The 23,135-nt window shown below is 40.5% G+C and overlaps 1 protein-coding gene across 1 annotated transcript in view; it reads right to left on the bottom strand.

The window, feature by feature from the left end:
* Window positions 1-23,135, bottom strand: part of LOC136168399 (antigen WC1.1-like) — a 112,113-nt gene that overhangs the window by 5,066 nt on the left and 83,912 nt on the right. The window contains exons 9-13 of the mRNA XM_065935850.1: window positions 20,739-21,047; window positions 20,337-20,645; window positions 6,796-6,888; window positions 6,405-6,719; window positions 5,006-5,320 (exon numbers count right to left, since the gene is read on the bottom strand). Coding sequence (XP_065791922.1) covers window positions 5,006-5,320; window positions 6,405-6,719; window positions 6,796-6,888; window positions 20,337-20,645; window positions 20,739-21,047 — 1,341 coding nt within the window. The remainder of the gene's footprint in view (window positions 1-5,005; window positions 5,321-6,404; window positions 6,720-6,795; window positions 6,889-20,336; window positions 20,646-20,738; window positions 21,048-23,135) is intronic.

The raw sequence follows: 23,135 nt of genomic DNA, 5'->3' as shown, positions 1-23,135 counted from the left end.
TATCATCAGTAAAAGGTCTAACAGTTTAATGCCCTCTTTGGTCTTCAAATGGAAAAGACAAAGAGATGAACAAAGACAGGCAAGGAAGGGAGTGAGCCTCTGCTTTTGAAATATCTCTCGCCACATTCTTAGCTGTGGCCATGTGTATGTGGAGGGGGAGCAAAGGAGAGAAACAGAGAGAGAAATGTGGAAGGAAGTAAGGTGCTATAGTTTGACTATTTGTCGCCTTCCCCAACATTTATTTATTTCATTCAACATTTACTGTCAAAATCTCTATTCCCAATGTAACAGTATTTAGTGGTGGAGCCTTCTCAAACTCTTCTGAAAACAGGAGAAAGAAACACTTCCAAATTCACTTTATGAGACCAACATTATTCTGATACCAAAGCCAGATAAGGAAACCATGAGAAAAGAAAATTATGGGCTAATACTCTAATAAATGTAAGTGCAAAAATCCTCAACAAAATATTAGAAAACTGAATTTGACAATACGTTAAAAGAATCATACACCATGTTCTAGTGATATTTGTTCCAAGGATGCAAGGATAGTTCAACATTCACAAATTAATTAATGTGATACACCAAATAAACACAGTGAAGGTAAAAATCATATCCTCAAAGGATGCAGAAAAAGTGACAAATTCAACATCCATTTATGGTAAAAATAATTTTACAAAGTAGGTTTAGAAGGATTGTATCTCAGCATAATTAAGGCCATGTATGAAGTTCACAGTTAACATCATACTTGACAGTAAAAAACCAAAAGCTTTTCCTCTGAAATCAGACACAAGACAAAAACACCTAGTTTCACCACTTTTATTCAACTTAATTTTGGTAGTTCTATCCAGATCCATCAGGCAATACAAAGAAAATCAATGCATCCAAATCTGAAAAGAAGAGGCAAAATTGACACTATTTCCAGATTGAAAAATGAAAGTGTTAGTCGCTTACTTGTGTCTGTCTTTTTGTGACTCCCAGGACTATAGCCCACCAGGCTCCTCTGTCCATGGAATTCTCCAGACAAGAATACTGGAATGGTGTATATGTACCACAGCTTCCTTATCCATTTGTCTGCTAATGGGCATCTAGGTTGCTTCCATGTCCTGGCTGGATGCATGAGACTAGTGCTTGAGCCTGGTGCACTGGGAAGACCCAGAGGGATCAGGTGGAGAGGGAGGTGAGAGGGGGGATTGGGATGGGGAATACATGTAAATCCATGGCTGATTCATGTCAATGTATGACAAAAACCACTACAATATTGTAAAGTAATTAGCCTCCAACTAATAAAAAAAAAAAAATAATAATAATACTGGAGTGGGTTGCCATTTCCTCCACCAGGGGATCGTTCTGACCCAAGAATCAAATCCGAGTCTCTTGCATTGCAGACAGATTCTTTACCATCCAAGTCATAAGGAAAGAAACTCCCTTACTTGATATTACATGTAAAAAACACTGAAGACTTCATCAAAAATATGAGAATTAATACACTCAGTAAAGTTGTAGAATGAAAAATTTATATACAAAAATCAGCTGCATTTCTATACACTAACAACAAACTGCCATAAGGAGAAACTGAGAAAACAATTCCATTTACATTTGCATGAAAAATGGATAAAAAGCCTAGGAATAAATTTAACCAAGGAGGTGAAAGACCGGTACACTGAAAACTATAAGACACTGATGAAAGATACTGAAGAAGACTCAAATAAATAGAAAGATATTCTGTGCTCATGGATTGGAAAATCTAATGTTATTAACATGCCCTTACTACCCAAAGCAATTTACAAATTCACTGCAATCCAATAAAAATTCCAATGGAAATTTTCACAGATAAAGAACAAACAATTCTAAAATTTGTATGGAACCACAAAAGATGCTGAACACCAAAGCAATCATGAGAATGAATAACAAAGCTAGAGGTGTCATGCTTCCTGATTTCACATTATATTACAAAGCTATATTAATCAAAACAGCATGTTGTTGGGATAAAAATGTATACGGAGATCAATGGAACAGAATAGAGAGTCTGTAAATAAACCCACATTTCTATGGTAAATTAACTTTTGACAAAGAAGCCAAGAATATACAGTGGGAAAAGGACAGTGCTTTCAGTAAATGGCATGTGGAAAACTGGACAGGCACATGCAAAAGAATGAAACTGGACCACTATCTTACACCATTCACAAAAATTAACTCGAAATAGATTAAAGACTTGATCACAAGTCCTGAAGCCATATAATTTCTACAAAAAATAAAATCCTTGATGTCATTCTTTGTGATGATTTTTTGGATTTGACACCAAAAGCAAAGGAACAAGAGTTAAAACAAGCAGTTGGGACCACATAAGGCTAAAAAGCTTCTGCCCAAATAAGGAAACCATCAACAAAATGAAAAATCAACCTATGGAATTGGAGAAAATATTACATACTATATTTCTGGTTAGGACTATTATCCAAAGTACACAAGTAACTCATACAACTCAGGAGCAAAACACAATCTGATTTTTAGAAAATGGGCAGAGATCCTGAATAGACATTTTTTTTAAAGAATACATACAACTTGCCAATAGGTACATGAAAACATGCTCAACACTACTAATCATCAGAAGATAGAAATCAAAACCACAACGAGATATCACCACCTATCCTCTAGAAAGGCTTTTATGAAAAAGAAGAAATAACAGGAGTTGAGGAGAATGTGAAGAGATAGGAAAGCTTTTGCACAGTTAGAGGGAATGTAAGTTGATACAGCCATTATGGAAAGTTGAGGTGCATCAAAAACTAAAAATAGAACTGCCATATGATTTAGTAATTTCAATTTGGGGTATTTATGTGAAAAAAACAAACACACTAACTTGAAAACCCAATGTTCACTGCAGCAACATATGTTCAGTTGCTAGGTTGTGTCTGACTCTTTGCAACCCCATGGACTGCAGCACATCAGGCTCCTCTGTCCTTCACTATCTCCCAAAGTTTGCTCATATTCATGTCCACTGAACTGGTGATGCTATCTATCTCATTCCCTGGGGCCCCTTTCTCCTTTTGCCTTCAATCTTTCCCAGCATCACGGTCTTTTCCAATGAGTCAGTTCTTCTCATCAAGTGGCGAAAGTACTGGAGCTTCGGCTTCAGCATCAGTCCTTCCAAAGAATATTCAGGGTTGATTTCCTTTAGGGTTGATTGGTTTGATCTCCTTGCTGCCCAAAGGACTCTCAATTCAATTGTGGTGTCCAAGCATCACAATTCAAAATCATCAACTCTTTAGCATTCAGCTTCTTTATAATCCAACTCTCACATCCATACATGACTAATGGAAAAAACATGGCTTTGACTATATGAACCTTTGTCAGCAAAGTGATGTCTCTGCTTTTTAATACTCTGTCTAGGTTTGTCATAGCTTTCCCTCCAAGGAGCAAGCCTCTTTTAATCTCATAGCTGAAAACAGCATTGGCAGTGATTTTGGAGCCCAGGAAAAGAAAATTTGTCACTGTTTCCACTTTTTCCCCTTTTATTTGCCATGAAGTGATGGGGCCAGATGCCATGATCTTAGGTTTTAGAATGTTGAGCTTTAAGCCAGCCTTTTCACTCTCCTCTTTCACCATCAACAAGAGGCTCTTCAATTCCTCTTCAATTTCTGCCATTAGAGTGGTATCATCTGCGTATCTGAGGTTGTTGATATTTCTCACAGCAGTCTTGATTCCATCTTGTGATTCTTTAAGCCAGGCATTTCCCATAGTGTACTCTGCATATAAGTTAAATAAACAGGGTGACAATATACAACCTTAATGCACTCCTTTCCCAATTTGGAACCAGTCGGTTGTTTCATGTCCAGTTCTAACTGCTGCTTCTTGAGCTGCATACGTGTTTCTCAGGAGGCAGGTAATGTGGTCTGATATTCTCATCTCTTTAAGAATTTTCCACAGTTCGTTGAGATCCACATGGTCAAAGACTTTAGCATAGTCAGTGAAGCACATGTTTTCTGGAATTCTCTTGCTTACTCTATGATCCAACAAATGTTGGCAATTTGACCTCTGGTTCCTCTGCCTTTCTGAAATCCAGCTTGTACATCTTGGATGTTCCCAGTTCACTTACTGCTGAAGCCTAGCTTGAAAGACTTTGAGCATAACCTTGCTAGCATGTGAAATGAGCACAATTGTGGGGTAGTTTGAACATGCTTTGGCATTGCCCTTCTTTGAGATTGGGATGAAAATTGACCTTCTCCAGTCCTGTGGGCACTGCTGATTTTTCCAAATTTGCTGACATATTGGCCACAGCACTTTTATAGCATCATCTTTTATTATTTTATAGCAATATTTACAAGAGCCAAGCAATGTAAGTCTTCACTGATGGATGAATGAATAAAGAAAATGTAATGCAGATAGATATTTACCCATAAATAGAAGAAAATTTTGCCAGTTTCAACAACATGGATGGACCTTGAGGGCATTATGCTAAGTTAAACAAATCAGACAGAGAAGGAAAAACAACATATGATCTCATTTATACGTGTAATCTTAAAGCAAAAAGCAAGTTGAGAGATGCTGAGTAGTTCGTGGCTTCCAGAGGTGGGGGATTTGGTGTGAGCAAAGGTAGTCAAAAGATATAAACATGAGTTACAAAATTAATAAGTGTAGACCATGGTGACCATAGTGAATACCATATTGTCTATTTGAAAGACGGTGAGAAAATACATCTTAAACATTCTTATCAAATATAGAATGTTTAGCTACATATATGGTGATGGATATAACTAGACTTAATGCAGTGACCATATATCAATATACAAAAATACATAACCATTATGTTCAATGGCAAACAATATAAAGTTATATCAATTATATCAAAAATTTTTAATAAAACAAGTTTGAAACATGTGGATCAAATTAGCTCCATCCAAACTTCATTTTATAAATTCAATTTAAGTGCATCACTTAGATTTTAAAATATGAAATCTCACTAATAACACCCTACAGGTTTGGGACAGACACAGAAACAGACATGAGTCACCTGCACATGAGATGTAGGCTTCCTCCTTTGGAGAGCATGAACTGTATTTCCATGGGTCAGAAGGACACTGCCAGAGAGAGGTATCAGTTTTCCGACATTGGATTAAATCTACCCACCGGGGTCTAGAACCTTCCCTAAGACCAACAGAAGAGTTGAGGGTTCCACTGTCCCCACAGCCAAGCTGACTGCAGATGATGGACACGGTGACATCATCCATGGGGCTGCGGCAGACACTGCCCCAGGTCCCGTTGTAGAAAACTTCCAGCCACCCAGCACACTGCTGGTCCTCGCTCACCATCCTGAGGGCCAGGAACTCTAAGATCGAAATGGAAAAGACAGGACACAGTGAGCACTGCACTCAGTGTTCCGGGTTTTCCTCTCTCCCCAAAATTGTCAACATTCATCTGTGACCCAGCTGAGGAAGTAAATCCATTAGATGACCAGAGTGAAGCTTGTCTCTTTTCTATCCGACTTTGTCCATTTGTGTCTGTCTTTCTAAATATTTCTACCACCATGATGTAGTGGATACGAACTGAGAGGAAGACCAGCCTGGACACCTGCAGGGAGAGGGAGCTGACTCCTGCTTCCTGACAAAACATCTAAAGAGTGTGTGAAAGGGATGTGATGTGGACAGTGTGGAGGCAGATAGAAAATGGACCTGTGACTGTTTCCTTATCTGGCAAAGGGGACTTTTGATTAAGGTAAGGACCTTGGGATGTTGAGATTAACCTGAAATATGGTGGATTAACCACCTGAGCACAGTCTAATCACATTCTTAGCCTCACTATCCTTTAAAGTGGAATACTTTTCCTCGTTCTGGCTAGAGGGACATGTGAATATGGATAATGGCTAGAGGGGTGGAGCATTGCTGGTCTGATGATGAACAGAATGGGGTTACGAGTGAAGGAAGGCAGGAGGTTTCTAGAAGCTTGAAAAGACAGGAAACAGATTCTTTCCCAGAGGCTCAGAAGTGATGTGGCCCTGCTGAAACCTTGATCCCAGTCCAGTGAGATCCCTGCTGGATATCTAAGCTACAGAAGTGTAAGGAAATAAATGTGTTGTTTTAAACCATTAGCTATGTGGCAATTTGTTACACAACAAACAAAAACTAGCACCATGGCTTTAAGACTTCTCTACCATATGTACCAGAAGAGTGAGCCCTGATTTCAAGAAAAACTGTGAAAAAAGACTCTGCCAGGGAAGACTTTGAGAAGAAAGGACCAGATCGTCAGCTGCAGGAGGAAATGAAAGCACCTCATCTTCTTGTCTGCTGGAAAGATAAGCTCCCTGGGAGGAAGCCTCCTTCTCTGGTCCTTTCAGCATCTCTCCCTCGGGGCTCAGATCCCGTCCTCCAGAGCCCCATCCCTTCCCCAAACTGTGGACAATGTGCAGTACGGACCTGAGCAGATGACCCCCGCGTCCTCCTTGTGTCTGCAGTCGTGCCGCCCCCAGCCCCGGGAAGGGCACCTCCACACGTGGGACTCATTTCCTGAGCAGTTCAGGTCGTCCATCCAGATGGGCCCTGATCCTGCCCCGAAGTGAGCAGACCCCGTGGCATTGAGGGCTTCTCCACAGCCCAGCTGTCTGCACACCACGCGGGCATCGTCCAGGTCCCAACCGTCATCACAGATGGTGCCCCAGGAGCCCTGGTCAAGGATCTCCACTCTCCCGGCGCAGGGACCGCCCCCGTCCACCAGGCGGAGCTGTCTGCTGTCTGAGGAGAGAGAAATGGGACAATGGGGCGGTGACCTGTGGAATGAATAGGGTCTTCTGTCCTGTGGGACCCTCACCTGAGCAGTAGGGGGCGCTCTCCTCTGAAGCTGCAGACCCTGCTGGTTCAGACACGGAGTCGTTGCACTGGGGCAGCACCTGGGTCTGGTTTCCTGAAGAAACAGCAATTATTAGAGGGTTGGGAGGGTTGAACAACAGGAAACTCAGTTAAAGCAAATAATTTTTAGGAGAGGGGGTGGATTTGGGGGAGAATGGATACATGTATATGTATGTCTGAGTCCCTGCTGTTCACCTGCAACTATAGTAACACTGTTAATCTGCTATACCCCAATACAAAGTAAAAATTTCAAAAGAAAAATAAATAAATAAAAACAAATAATGACCTAGTGATGGAGCTGAGATGAAAACTGCAACATACCAGTAAAGTTATCATAATCTTAGTGCCTCCTTTCTCTATGAGGAGCCCTGGTACTGACAAGGCCACAATTCCTGTTTTAAGCCAGGTTTGCCTTAAGAATGGATTTAAATAAATTGGTCTGTCCTTAAATCTATCCCTTAAATAGAAGAAGCAAAACAAGATCCTTTCTGAAGGATTTGTACAATTTTTTATCTACAATGTTTGTGTTTTAAAAAACACATATACAAAAGAGATCTCATGGAAAACCAAGAGGAAAAAGAAACATTAAAATATTTCCCAGGGTATTTGGCTCTTAGAATTACCTAAAGGAGACCAGTCCTGGGTGTTCATTGGAAGGGCTGATGCTGAAGCCGAAACTCCAATACTTCAGCCACCTCATGCGAAGAGTTGACTCATTGGAAAAGACCCTGATACTGGGGGGGATTAGGGGCAGGAGGTGAAGGGGATGACAGAGGATGAGATCTCTGGATGGCATCACCGACTCGATGGGCATGAGTTTGAGTAAACTCTGGGAGTTTGTGATGGACAGGGAAGCCTGGTGTGCTGTGATTCATGGGTTCGCAAAGAGTTGGACACGACTGAGTGACTAAACTCAACTGAACAGAGAATATATTTTATTTTTATTAATTTTTATTTGAGTATAACTGCTTTACAATGTTGTGGTAGCTTCTGCTATACAGCAAATTTAGTAGGTTATAAGTATATATACGGGCTTCCTAGGTGACTCAATGGTAAAGAATCAACCTGCCAAACAGGAGACTGCGGTTCCATCCCTGGATTAGGAAGATCCCCTGGAGAAAAAAATGGCAAGCCCCCCCCCCCCCGCCCCAGCATTCTTGCCTGGGAAATACTATGGACAAAGGAGCATGGCAGGCTGCAGTCCAAGGGGTTACAAAAGAGTTGGACACAACTCAGCAACTAAACAGTAGCAACAACACACACACACACACACACACACACATATATGTATATATGTATATCCCCTCTTTCTTGAATTTACTTCCTATTTAGGTCACCACAAAACACTGAGTAGCGTTCCCTGTGCTATACAATAGGTTATAATGTGTGTGTGCATGCTAAGTCACTTCAATCATGTCTGACTCCGTGACACTGTGGATTGTAGCCCATCAGGCTCCATGTCTATGGGATTCTCCAGGCAATATCTATTTTCTACTTAGTACCAATAGCGTAGGGCTTTTGAGTCTGGTGGCTCATATGGTAAAGAATCCGCCTGCAATGCAGGAGACCTGGGTTTGATCCTTGGGTTGGGAAGATTCCCTGGAGAAGGGCATGGCAACCCACTCCACTATTCTTTCCTGGAGAATCCCCATGGACAGAGGAGCCTGGAGGGCTACAGTCCATGGGGTCACAAAGAGCTGGACACGACTGAGGGACTAAGCACAAAGCACAGCACATCAATAGTATGTATATTCCAATCTCAACGTCCCAATTCATCCCATTCTTCACTTCCCCTCTTAGTGTCCATATATTTGTTACCTTTGTGGCGTTTCTATTTCTGCTTTGCATTAGGTTCATCTCTACCATTTTTCTAGATTCCACATAGAAGTGATGTTATACAATATTTGTTTTTCTCTTTCTGATTTACTTCACTTTACATGACAATCTGCAAGTCTATCCATGTCTCTGCAAATGACACAACTTTTTTCCCTGTTTATGGCTGAGTAATATTCCATTTAATATATGTATCACATCTTCTCTATCCATTCCTCCTGTGAGGGACATTTAGGTTGCTTCCATGTCCTGGCTGTTGTAAATAGTGCTGCAGTGAACATCAGGATGAATGTGTCTTTTTGAATGATGATTTTCTCCAGGTATATGACCAGGAGTGGGATTGTTGTATCCTACAATAGTTCTATTTTTAGTTTTTTGAGGAACCTCCATACTGTTCTCCATAGTAGTTGTATCAATTTACACACCCATATATAGGAGGATTCCCTTTTCTGTGCATTCTCTCCAGCATTTATTGTTTGTAGATTTTTTAATGATAGACCTTCTGACTGGTGTGAAGTAATACCTGACTATAGTTTTTATTTACATCTCTTTAATATTTAGTGATGTTGAACATCTTTTCATGCATTTGTTAGCCATCTGTATGTCTGTGAAAATGTCTATTTATGTCTTTTTCCCAGTTTTTCATTGAGTTCTTTGGTTTGCTGATACTGAGTTGTTTGTGTATTTTGAAGATTAATCCCTTGTCAGTTGCTTCATTTGCAAATATTTTCTCCCATTCTGAAAGTTGTATTTTTGTTCTGTTTATGGCTTCCTTTACTATGCAAAAGCTTTTAAGTTTAATTAGGCCCTACTTGTTTATTTTTGTTTTTATTTTCCTTACTCTAGGAGGTTGGTCAAAAAATATCTTGCTGCAATTAATGTCAAACCTATGTGTTCTACCTATGTTTTCCTCTAAGAGTTTTATAGTCTGACAGAGAATTTAAATAGCCACGATTAAAGTTTTCAAAGAATTAATTAACACAATATGTATCTTGGCAGAGAAATGATAACTAAAACAAATGAAAACTCTACAGCTGTAAAAGTTAATAGCTGAATTAAGAACTAGAGAATGCGTGTATCAGCACATTAGATCAACATAAAGAAGAAACAGTAAAATGCAAGATCAGAGGATAAATATTCCTCTATTTAGAAAAGCTGGTCATATGGTAAGTGCCTGTTTAATAATACTATATAACAAAATTTCCCCCAAACTTAGCAGTTGAAAGTAATTTTTTTTTTTAATTTTGCTCATGATTTCCTGGGTCAGTAATTTGGGAAAGATGCAACCTGGCAGGTCTACCTTTGCGGTTTCTCATGTGATTACACTTAGATGTCATCTGGAACTAACATCTCTAAAGGTTTGACTGAACTGTGGTTGTGTAAGGAAATTCCCTGAAGTATTTTGTTGTAGTTGTCAGGAGGGAGGGATAAAGGAGCATCATGTCTGCAACTTAATACAGAAAGATTTTACACACTCAGGGAAAAATGGGGCTAGGGAGACCAAGAAGGAGAGAGAGGGAAAGCTAGAGTGAGAGAGATAGAGAGAGAAAAATAGAGCGAGAGAGAGAGAGGAAAGAAAGAAAGAAGGATTAAAGGAAAATACTAACCTAACATTTGGGGAACCCAGGTGACATTCAGAGAGAATTTATTCCTAGAAATCCTTTTCTAAAGGAAACACTAATAACTTCAGTGACTAACTAATACTAATACTAACACTAATAACATACTCCCCAGGTCAGTAGGTGCCCAATAGGCTACTGGATATCAGTGGAGAAATAACTTCAGAAAGAATAAAGAGACAGAGCCAAAGGAAAACAAACAAACAAACAAAAAAAACACCCAATAGTGGATGTGACTAGTGATGGAAGCAAGGTCTGATGCTGTAAAGAAAAATATTGCACAGGAACCGGGAATATTAGGCCCACGAATCAGGCAATTTGGAAGTGATCAAATAGGAGATGACAAAAGTGAACATCGACATTTTAGGAATCAGTGAACTAAAATGGACTGGAATGGGTGAATTTAACTCTGATGACCATTATCTACTACTGTGGGCAAGAATCTCTCACAAGAAACAGAGGAGCCATCATAAGCAACAAAAGAGTCTAAAATGCGGTACTTGGATGCAATCTCAAAAATGACAGAATGATCTCTGTTCATTTCCAAGGCAAACCATTCAATATCACGGTAATCCCAGTCTATGTCCCAACCATTACTGCTGAAGAAGCTGAAGTTGAACGGTTCTATGAAGCACCTACGAGACTCTCTAGAACTAACAACAACAAAAAAAGATGTCCTTTTCATTATAGGGGACTGGAAGGCAAAAGTAGGAAGTCAAGAAACACCTGCAGTAACAGGCAAATTAGCCCTTGGAGTACAGAATGAAGCAGGACAAAGGCTAACAGAGTTTTGTCAAGAGAACGCATCGGTCATAGCAAACACCCTCTTCCAACAGCACAGGAGAAGACTCTACACATGGACATCACCAGATGGTCAATACCAAAATCAGATTGATTATATTCTTTGCAGTCAAGGAGAAGCTCTATAGAGTCAGCAAAAACAAGACCGGGAGCTGACTGTGGCTCAGATGATGAACTCCTTATTACCAAATTCAGACTGAAATTGAAGGAAGTAGGCAAAAACACTTGACCATTCAAGTATGACCTAAATCACATCCCTTACAGTGGAAGTGAAAATAGCTTTAAGGGACTAGATCTGATAGACAGAGTGCCTGATGAACTATGGATGGAGGTTCATGACACTGTACAGGAGGCAGTGAGAAAGACCATCAGCAAGAAAAAGAAATGACAAAAAGCAAAATAGCTGTCTCAGGAAGGCTTACAAATAGTTAAGAAAAGAAGAGAAGCGAAAAGCAAAGGAGAAAAGGAAGGATATGCCCATGTGAATGCAGAGTTCCAAAGAATAGCAAGGGGAGATAAGAAAGCCTTCCTCAGTGATCAGTGCAAAGAAACAGAGGAAAACAATAGAATGAGAAAGACTAGAGATCTCTTCAAGAAAATTAGAGATACCCAGGGAACATTTCACGCAAAGATGGGCTCAATAAAGGACAGAAATGTTATGAACGTAACAGAAGCAGAAGATATTAAGAAAAGGTGGCAAGAATACACAAAACTGTACAAAAAAGATCTTCATAATCCAGATAATCATGATGGTGTGATCACTCACATAGAGCCAGACATCCTGGAATGTGAAGTCAAGTGGGCCTTAGGAAGCATCACTATGAACAAAGCTAGTGGAGGTGATGGAATGCCAGTTGAGCTATTTCAAATCCTAAAAGACGATGCTGTGAAAGAGCTGCACACAGCATGCCATAAATTTGGAAAACTCAGCAGTGGCCACAGGACTGGAAAAGGTCAGTTTTCATTCCAATCCCAAAGAAAAGCAATGCCAAAGAATGCTCATACTGTTGCACAATTGCACCATCTCACACACTTGTAAAGTAATGCTCAAAATTCTCCAAATCAGGCTTCAACAAAACATGAACCATGAACTTCCAGATGTTCAAGCTGCATTTAGAAAAGGCAGAGGAACCAGAGATCAAATTGCCAACATCCATTGCATCATCAAAAAAGCAAGAGAGTTCCAGAAACCTATCTATTTCTGCTTTACTGACCATGCCAAAGCCTTTGACTGTTTGGATCACAACAAACTGTAGAAAATTCTTTAAGAGATGAAAATACCAGACCTCCTGACCTGCCTCTTGAGAAATCTGTATGCACGTCAGGAAGCAACAGTTAGAACTGGATATGGAACAACAAGCTGGTTCCAAATAGGAAAAGGAGTACGTCAAGGCTGCATGTTTTCACCCTACTTATTTAACTTATATGCAGAATACATCATTAAAAACGCTGAGCTAAATGAAGCACAAGCTGGAATCAAGATTGCCACGAGAAATATCAATAACCTCAGATATGGAGATCACACCATATGGCAGAAAGTGAAGAAGAACTAGAGAGCCTCTTGATGAAAGTGAAAGAGGAGAGTGAAAAAGATGGCTTAAAGCTCAACATCTAGAAAAGTAAGATCATGGAATCTGGTCCCATCACTTCATGGCAAATAGATGGGGAAACATTGGAAACAGTGGCTGACTTTTTTGGGGGGGCTCCAAAATCACTGCAGATGGCGATTGCAGCCATGAAATTAAAAGACACATACTCTGGTTGGGAAGATCCCCTGGAGAAGGGAATGGCATACACTCCAGTACTCTTGCCTGGAAAATTTCATGGATGGAGGAGCCTGGTGGGTTACAGTCCATGGGATGGCAAAGAGTCAGACAAGACTGAGCAACTTCACTTCACTTCATTTTACTCCTTGGAAGGAAAGTTATAACCAACCTAGACAGCATATTAAAAAGCTGGATGCATGAGACAAGCTCTCAGGGCTGATACACTGGAATGACCCAGAGGGATGGGATGGGGAGGGAGGTGGGAGCAGGGTTCAGGATGGGGAACACATGTAAATCCATGGCTGATTCATGTCAATGTATGGCAAAAACCACTACAATATTGTAAAGTAATTAGCCCCCAATTAATAAAAATAAATGAAAAAAAAAAAAAAAAAACAGAGACACTATTTTGCCAACAAAGGTTCATCTAGTCAAGGCTATTGTTTTTCCAGTAGTCATGTATGGATATGAGCGTTGGACTGTAAAGAAAGCACCAAAGAATTGATGCTTTTGAACTGGGGTGTTGGAGAAGACTCTTGAAAGTTCCTTGGACTGCAAGGAGATTCAACCAGTCAATCCTAAATAAAATCAGTCCTGAATATTCATTGTAAGGATTGATGTTGAAGCTGAAACTCCAATACTTTGGCCACCTGATGCAAAGAGTTGACTCATTTGAAAAGACCCTGATGCTGGGAAAGACTGAAGGTGGGAAGAGAAGAGGACAACACAGGATGGGATTGTTGCATGACATCACTGACTCAATGGACATGAGTTTGAGAGGGTTCCAGGAGTTGGTGATGGACAGGGAGGCCTGGTGTGCTGCAGTCCATGGGGTCGCAAAGAGTCAGACACGACTGAGTGACTGAACTGACTGACTGAATAACATCAAACCTATAAAATGCTTATGAGAAAACCTAGTTAAAGATGTGCAAAACATTTGAGAGAAATTCAAGACCAAACTGAATGAAGGAATATATTTTCCCAACGAATTGGGAAACTCAATGCTGTCAAAGTCAATCATTCTCAAATTTATATACAGATTAAATCTAATTGTAATCAAATTCCCTTATGCTTTTGTGTGTGTGAATCATGACAAACTGATTCAAAACTGATGTTATTGTCGTTCAGTCATTCAGTCATGTGCACTTCTTTGCAACTCCATTGACTGCAACACATCAGAACTCCCTGTCAATCACCAACTCCCAGAGTTTACTCAAAATCATGTCCATTGAGTCAGTGATGTCATCCAACCATCTCATCCTCTGTCGTCGCCTTCTGCTCCCCCCTTTAAGCTTTTCCAGCATAAAGGTCTTCTCAAATGAGTCAGCTCTTCACATCAGGTGGCCAAAGTATTGGAGCTTCAGTTCAAAAATGTATACAAAATATAAAACCCAAGAATGAGCTAAGCAGCTGGCAAGAGAAGCAACAACATAACTTCTTTAAATTAAAGTTACCCAGGAATCAAGATTGCCAGGAGAAATATCAATAACTGCAGATATGCAGATGACACCACCATTATGGCAGAAAGTTTCACTTTCATCAAGAGTCTCCTTAGATCTTTTTCAGAGTGAAAAAGTTGGCTTAAAACTCAACATTCAGAAAACTAAGATCATGGCATCCAGTCCCATCACTTCATGGCAAATAGGTGGGGAAACAATGGAAACAGTGAGAGACTTCAGTTTTGGGGGCTCCAAAATCACTACAGATGATGACTGCAGCCATGAAATTAAAAGATACTTAGTCTTTGGAAGAAAAGCTATGACCAACTTAGACAGCATATTAAAAAACAGACACATTGCTTTGCCAACAAATGTCTGTCTGATCAAAGCTATGGTTTTTCCAGCCTATATGGATGTGAGAGTTGGGCTAAGCTTAGCACTGAAGAATTGATGCTTTTGAAGTGTAGTGTTGGAGAAGACTCTTGAAAGTTCCTTGGACTGCAAGGAGATCCAACCAGTCAATCTTAAATCAGTCCTGAATATTCACTGGAAGGACTGATACTGAAGCTGAAACTCTGATACTTTGGCCACCTGATGCAAAGAACTGACTTATTGGAAAATATTCTGATGCTGGGAAAGAGTGAAGGCAGGAGGAGAAGGGGATGACTGAGGATAAGGTGGTTGGATGCCATCACCAACTCAATGGACAGGAGTTTGAGTAAACTGCAGGAGTTGGTGATGGACAGGGAGGCCTGGCATGCTGCAGTCCATGGGGTCCCAAAGAGTCAAATATGACTGAGCGACTGAACTGAACTGAGACTTACTGGTGTGCTTAGTCACTCAGTCATGTCAAACTCTTTGTGGCCGAACAGACTGTAGCCCACCAGGCTCCTCTGTCCATGGGAGTTGTCCAGGCAAGAATACTGAAGTGGGTTGCCACGCCCTTCTCCAGGGGATCTTCCCAACCCAGGGATCGAATCCAGGTCTCCCACATTGCAGGCAGATTCTTTACCATCTGAGCCACCAGAGAAGGTTCAATACTTACTTGAAGCTACAATAATTAAGAAAATGTGGTATAGGGGCAAGGATAGACAAATGATACAGTGGAACAGAATAGAGAGTCTTAAAGAAGTGCTCAGATGTATGTGCCCTTTCACTTATCACTAAGATGGCACTGCAGTGGGGAATAGTATTTTCAGAAAAAAGATTCTGCTTCAACTGGATACCCACATGAAAACATGACACTTAACCTTATTCTACACAGATATCAATCCTAGAATCAGTGTACAATTTTATGCAAAAGAAAAATGATTTCACTTCTGTGAGGTATTCTCAGAGAACATTTTTGTGATTTTGGAGTAGACAAAGTTCTTTTCAGAAGGATTTAAGGAGCTCTGTGGACTGGAACAATGGACTGGTTCAAAACTGAGAAAGGAGTACTGCAAGGCTGTATATTGTCACTCTGTTTATTTAACTTATATGCAGAGTACATCATGTGAAATGCCAGGCTGGATGAAGCACAACCTGGAGTCAAGATTGCCGACAGAAATATCAATAATCTCAGATATGCAGATGACACCACTCTTATAGCATAAAGTGAAGAAGAACCAAACAGCCTCTTGATGTAAGTGAAAGAGGTGACTGAAAATGTTGGCTTAAAACTCAACATTCAAAAAACGAAGATCATGGCATCTGGTCCCATCACTTCATGGCAAATAGATGAGGAAACAATGGAAAAAGTGAGAGACTTTCTTTTCTTGGGAACCAAAATCACTATATATGGTGACTGCAGCCATGATATTAAAAGACACTTGCTCCTTGTAAGAAAAGCTATGACCAACCTACACAGCATTTTAAAAAGTAGAGACATTACTTTGCAAATGAAGGTTCAACAAAGCTTTGGTTTTTCTAGTAGTCATGTATAGATGTGAGAGTTGGACCATAAAGAAAGCTGAGCACTGAAGAAATGATGCTCTTGAACTGTGGTGTTGGAGAAGACTCTTGAGAGTCCCTCGGGCTGCAAGGAGATCAAACAGTCAATCCTAAAGGAAATCAATCCTTAATATTCATTGGAAAGACTGATGCTGAAGCTGAATCTTCTGTTCTTTGTCCACATGATAGGAAGAACTGACCCGTTGGTAAAGACTCTGATGCTGGGAAAGATAGAAGGCAGGAGGAGAAGGAGATGACAGAGGATGAGATGATTGGATGTTATCACTGACTCAATAGATATGAGTTTGAGCAAGCTCCGGGAGATGGTGAAGGACAAAGAAGCTTGGTGTGCTGCAGACATGCGGTCACAAAGAGTCGGACATGACTGAGTGACTGAACTGAACTGACTGACTGAAGGAGCACTACATGTACAGGGAAAAAGGTCATAAGTCAAACCTAAGATTAGTAACTTGGCTCACAGAAGTATAGCATACCATTAAGAAATTAAAATATAAGACCAAGAATTAAACACACAAAAATCATAAAAAGTATTTCTGCCAGAAGTCATCATCATGGTAATTTGCACCATTATATTTGTAATAGCCAGAACTGGAAACAAATTCAAATCTCTGCCATTACTTGAATGGATCAGTGCATGGTCATGTGATCATTCAAAGGAATACTATAAAATAATAAAAATGAATAAAAATGTTGCCATAAACAACATCATGATTGAATCTCAAACACAGTTTGGAGTCAAAGAAGTTAGACTCAAAAGAAAACATACGATATGGTTTTACATAAAGTTCACAAACTGACAATATATTCTATGGCAGTACAAGTCTTAGGTAAGCAGCTCTCCCAGGAGAGGAGGAGGACACAGCTATTGGGAGGTAATAGTGATTCTGTGCTGCTATGAATGTTCTCTTTGTAGATCTAGGTTGGGGAACATGACCTAGGTGTACACTTATTGTTTGTACATTGTTCTCTATTACTATCCTTAAATAATAATGTCTCATAAAAATATTATTCATCTAGACATTTCTTTCCCTGACATAACACTTTTTAGCATTTCTTAGCACTTCTTTCCCCTGAAAATATGAGTGAACGATGAGAATGTTATGGAGCAGGACCTTAGGGAGCCTCAGGAAAGACTAACCTCATGTCCTCCACGTGCCTCTGTTTGTAAAAAAATCTAGCCAAAGAATAAATTTAATCACAGAAATGAAAAAAATTCAGAAACAAAGGAAAACGATCAAATAGTACAAAATAATAATAGTTTAAAAGGGAAAGTGACATCTCTCAGTCCTGTCTGACTCTTTGTGACCCCGTGGGCTGTATACTACCAAACTCTTCTGTCCATGGGATTTTCCAGGCAAGAGTACTGGAGTGGGCTGTCATTTCCTTCTCCAGGGGTTCTTCCCGATGCAGGGATCGAACCCACATCTCCTGCACTGCAGACAGACGCTTTACCATCTGAGCCACCAGAGTTCCAGCTTGTGCTCCATCCAACCCTAAGTTTAGCATGATATACACTGCGTATAAGTTAAATAAGCAGGGTGACAACACACAGCCTTGACATACTCCTTTCCCTATTTGGAACCAGTCTGTTGTTCCAGGTCAAGCTCTAACTGTTGCTTCTTGATCTGCATACAGATTTCTCAAGAGGCAGATCAGGTGGTCTGGTATTCTCATCTCTTGAAGAATTTTCCACACTTTGTTGTGATCCACACAGTCAAAGTCTTTGCCATAGTCAATAAAGCAGAAATAGATATTTTTCTGGAACTCTCTTGCTTTTTCAATGACCCAACGGATGTTGCCAATGTGGTCTCTGGTTTCTCTGCCTTTTCTAAATCCAGCTTGAACACCTAAAATTTCATGGTCCATGTACCATTGAAGCCCGATTTGGAGAATTTTGAGCATTACTTTACTAGAGTGTGAGATAAGTACAACTGTGCTGTAGTTTGAGCATTCTTTGGCATTGCCTTTCTTTGGGATTGGAATGAAAACTGAACTTTTCCACTCCTGTGGCCATTGCTGAATTTTCCAACATTGCTGACATATTGAGTGCAGCATTTTCACAGCATCATCTTTTAGAATTTGAAAGCGCTCAACTGGAATCCATCAACTCCACTATCCCTATTCGTAGTGATGCTTCCTAAGGTCCATTTGACTTCACATTCCAGGATGTCTGGCTCTAGGTGAGTGAACACACCATCTTGGTTTTCTCGGACATGAAGATCTTTTTGTACAGTTCTTCTGTGTATTCTTGCCACCTCTTCTTCATATCTTCTGCTTCTGTTAGATCCATACCATTTCTGTCATTTATTGTGCCCATCTTTGAAAATTTCCCTTGGTATCTCTAATTTTCTTGAAGAGATCTCTAGTCTTTCCCATTCTATTGTTTTCCTCTATTTCTTTGCACTGATCACTGAGAAAGGCTTTCTTATCTCTCCTTGCTATTCTTTGGAACTCCACATTCAAATGGGTGTATCTTTCCTTTTTCCTTTGCTTTTCACTTCTCTTCTTTTCTCAACTATTTGTAAGGCTTCCTGAGACAGTCATTTTGCTTTTTGTCATTTCTTTTTCTTGGGGATGGTCTTGATCCCTCTCTCCTGTACAATGTCATGAACCTCTGTCCATAGTTCATCAGGCACTCTGTCTATCAGATCTAGTCCCTTAAAGCTATTTCTCACTTTCTCTGTATAATTGTAAGAGATTTGATTTAGGTTATACCTGAATGCCCTAGTGGTTTTGCCTACTTTCTTCAATTTAAGTCTGAATTTGGCAATAAGGAGTTCATCATCTGAGCCACAGTCTGATCCTGGTCTTGTTTTTGCTGACTCTATAGAGCTTCTCCATCTTTGACTGCAAAGAATATAATCAGTCTGATTTTGGTATTGACAATCTGGTGATTTCCATGTGTAGAGTCTTCTCCTGTGTTGTTGGAAGAGGGTGTTTACTATGACCAGTGTGTTCTCTTGGCAAAACTCTATTTTATAAGGCTTTGTCCTGCTTCATTTCACACTCCATTTTGTACTCCAAAATTACCTGCTATTCCATGTATCTCTTGACTTCCTACTTTTGCATTCCAGTCCTCTATAATGAAAAGAACAACTTTTTGCTGTTGTTTTTAGTTCTAGAGAGTCTCACAGGTGCTTTATAGAGCCTTTCAACTTCAGCTTCTTCAGCATTACTAGTTGGGGCATAGACCTGGATTACCATGATATTGAATGGCTTTCCTTGGAAACGAACAGAGATCATTCTGTCATTTTTGAGGTTGCATCCAAGTACTGTGTTTAGGACTCTTTTGTTGACTATGATGGCTACTCCGTTTCTTCTAAGGGATTCTTGCCCACAGTAGTAGATGTGATGGTTATCTGAGTTAAATTCACCCATTCCAGTCCATTTTAGTTCACTGATTTCTAAAATGTCAATGTTCACTCTTGCCATCTCCTGTTTCACCACTTCCACTTTGCCTTGATTCATGGATCTAACATTCCAGGTTCCTTTGCAATATTGCTCTTTACAGCATCAGACTTTACTTCCATCACCAGTCACATCCACTAGTGGGTGTTGTTTCTGCTTTGACTCTGTCTCTTCATTCTTTCTGGAGGTATTTCTCCACTGATCTCCAGTAGCATATTGGGCACCTACCGACCTGGGGAGTTCATCTTTCAGTGTCCTATCTTTTTGCTTTTTCATACTGTTCATGGGGCTCTCAAGGCAAGAAAACTGAAGTGATTTGCGAATCCCTTTTCTAGTGGACCAATTTTGTCAGACCTGAGAAGACCTCTACCTGTGCACTCCTGAAATTCCCATTTAAAAACTCTTGCACCTGATCAGCAAAGAGGAGCTGGTTCTTTGGTACATTAGTCCTCTGTCTCCCCAGAACTGCTGCTTTCCTCAATAAAACTATCTTTAATTCTACCTCACACTTGTCTCTCAGTATTGGATTCTTGAGTAATGAGCAGCTGAAACCTGACTTCAATAACAAGATTAAACATTTCACTACAGAATATCTTCCTTTTTAAGCACGTTTTCCCATCTTTCTGCTCTGGGGACATTTCACTCCAGGAGCATCCTAAGTATAGTAGCCCTCCCCTGTCTTACCTGAGCAGATCACAGAGGCCGTGTTGCCATGGGAACAGTCAGGAACACCCAGGGCAGTCACAGGGCATTGCCACAGGAAGGACTCAGCCCCTGAGCAGTGAAATCGGGCTTTCCAGAGTCGATCACTTCCTTCTGCTCCATTTGGGGTGGAGATGGCGACTCCACAGCCAAGCTGACGACAGACAACATTGGCATTGGCCAGACTCCAGTGGGAGGCACAGAGAGCTCTCCATTGTCCAGAAATATTCATCTCCACCCACCCTTCACACCTAGAGGTGCCGCTTTTCATGAGCCGGATGTCTGTGTACACTGATAGAAAAAGACAGGATTTCAGCAAAATCTGATTTCTTTTTTAGCTTGAACTGAGTGTACACAGAGGTTAAGTCCTGCCGTGCATCTCACCTGAACAGACAACCTGAGCAGCTCCACTGTTGTGACACGTGCCCCCTGGACAGGGCACCCTGGGGCAGACCCGGAGCTCAGGCTCCTCCCCCTCACACCTGAACTCTTCAGTCCAGACCCGGTCATCAGACTCTCTGAAGGATGCATGTCCCACGACAGACACAGCCTTGCCACACCCCAGCTCTGTACAGATGACCTGGGCAGTAGGGAGTCTGAAGTTTCCATCAGACACTGGGGTCCAGGCTTCTCCAGAATGCACTTCTACTTGCCCTGAGCAGGGTCCATCCCCTCCAGTCAGACGCACAAATCCTAAGAGAAACAAAGAACAAACCCAGTGTTCATGAAACTGGCTTGACAATTGGAAACAACACCTTCACAGGCAATCATGTGAAAGCTTTTCTTTCCAACCGTGGAATAAGAGGGGATAAGAGGAGAGAACTTGACTGTCATTGTCAAATTGCATTTTCATGAGCAAGTTTCTGAAAAAATATCCAGAAGGATTGCAGGGTCAGTTTGGAATTCTGAATCTCGAGAATATCTATAGGATAGGAATGTTAACTCCTATCTGGGGGCCTGGAAACTACAGTGCCCAAAGAAACTGCACAGTGGTAGACATTCAAACGGGTGCAGAGCTGAAATAACTGAGAGTGTAAAAAGACCATGGGATTCAAGAGGTTAGAAGCCTAAGAGCCAGAGAAGTTTAGAAGGCCATGCTGAGATTTCTGGAGCTAGAATTCTGGCCAGTTTTCTCTCTGAGCCAATATTCAAGTCACTGAGGACAGGGAACATTATGCAGGCTGGATCTGAGTGCAGACATTAGATCACAATTAGGTAACCTAATTGTGAAAGAAGCCTTTCACAGATAAATTTGGAAATGATGAAAGCTCAGAGAGTCATAGGAGAGGGAATGAATGGTCCTAGCCATCTTTCTTAAAAATCTAGGATTTATGAACACACCTGAGAGAAAGTGAAGTCTCATTGGGATTATGCAAGACAACTGATTCAGCTGATTACTTCATTCTAGACATGTGATTCTTAGCAAATGTGAAGGAGTGATGATAATTTAATGTATTCTAACCCTATCTATGCACTGACTACATATTCCTTTCCTATTTGGATTTCTGAAATAAGAAGCCAGCAAGCTATAAAAAAGGAGAGTGAGAGGAAGAGAGCAGAGAGCAAACAAGTCATATATATTTTAGAGAAATCTAAATTGCAAAAGCCTCAATAGGGATGAAACATAGATTTAGAAACCAAATACTTGTTCAACATTATTTTAACACCTTTTATCCCGTGTGCTCCTCCGATTTTCCACCTAACACTGCTATTCTTTCCATTTCCCCCGTGCAGAAAAGAAGAAACAATCTTAAGAGCTACAAATAGATGGAAAGGAGCCTCCAAAAGGAAAGAAATTCTGTAGGGAGTGAGGTGGGGTGAGTTAAAAGGGGAGTGGATGGAGTATGAGAGAGAAACCAAAGAAAAGACTCATGATCATGATTTCATCTTTCAAGGACCCTATTTGGATAAAGAAAGGGTAATCCAATGGGAAACAATCCATGCACATTACCAAGAACAATTTTTTAAATAATTTGCCTGGTTTCTGAGTGTGCTCATGATTATTTATGTACATGGTGGAATTTCCTGGTAAAGGACTCTGATTGTATAAGTATGTGAACTTTGAAGTCTCAAAGAGAATGATTTAACAGAATAAAAATCTACTATAGAGAGCAGGAGAGAACAGGAAAGACACCACAGAAATTAAAGAATTGAAGTGTTAGCTTGACCACTGATATAAGAATGAATGATGAGAGAGGATGATCTGCTTGCACTTTTTTTTTTTTTTTAATCCATTTCCATCTCCCCAGAGAGGCTCAGGTTAGGACCCCTAGTCTCCTATGACTGGGAGTTTGGTCACAGGGTACATATTCTAATTAAAGCATTTTTATTTAACTGGTTGTTTTTGTTGCTCAGTTATTCAGTTTTGTCCGACCCTTTGTGACCTCATGGACTGCAGCACACCAGGTTTCCCTGTCCTTCACTATCTCCCTGAGTTTACTCAAACTCATGTCCATTGAGTCAGTGATGCCATCCAGCCATCTTATCCCCTGTCATCCCCTTCTCCTCCTGTCTTCAACCTTTCCCAGCCTCAGGGTCTTTTCCAATGAGTCAGTTGTTCTTATCGTTTGGCCAAAGTTTGGAGCTTCAGTTTTAGTATCCGTCCTTCCAATGAATTATTAACTGTTGATTTCCTTTAGGATTCACTGATTTAATCTCCTTGCTGTCCAAGGGACTCTCAAGAGTCTTCTCCAGCACAACAGCTCAAAAGCATCAATTCTTCAGCGCTCAGATTTCTTTATGATACAACTCTCATGTCCATACATAACTACTGGAAAAAAA

This window comes from Muntiacus reevesi, chromosome 1 (genome assembly GCF_963930625.1).
Source record: "Muntiacus reevesi chromosome 1, mMunRee1.1, whole genome shotgun sequence".
NCBI lineage: Eukaryota > Metazoa > Chordata > Mammalia > Artiodactyla > Cervidae > Muntiacus > Muntiacus reevesi.
This window is presented reverse-complemented; position numbering and strand designations above follow the sequence as displayed.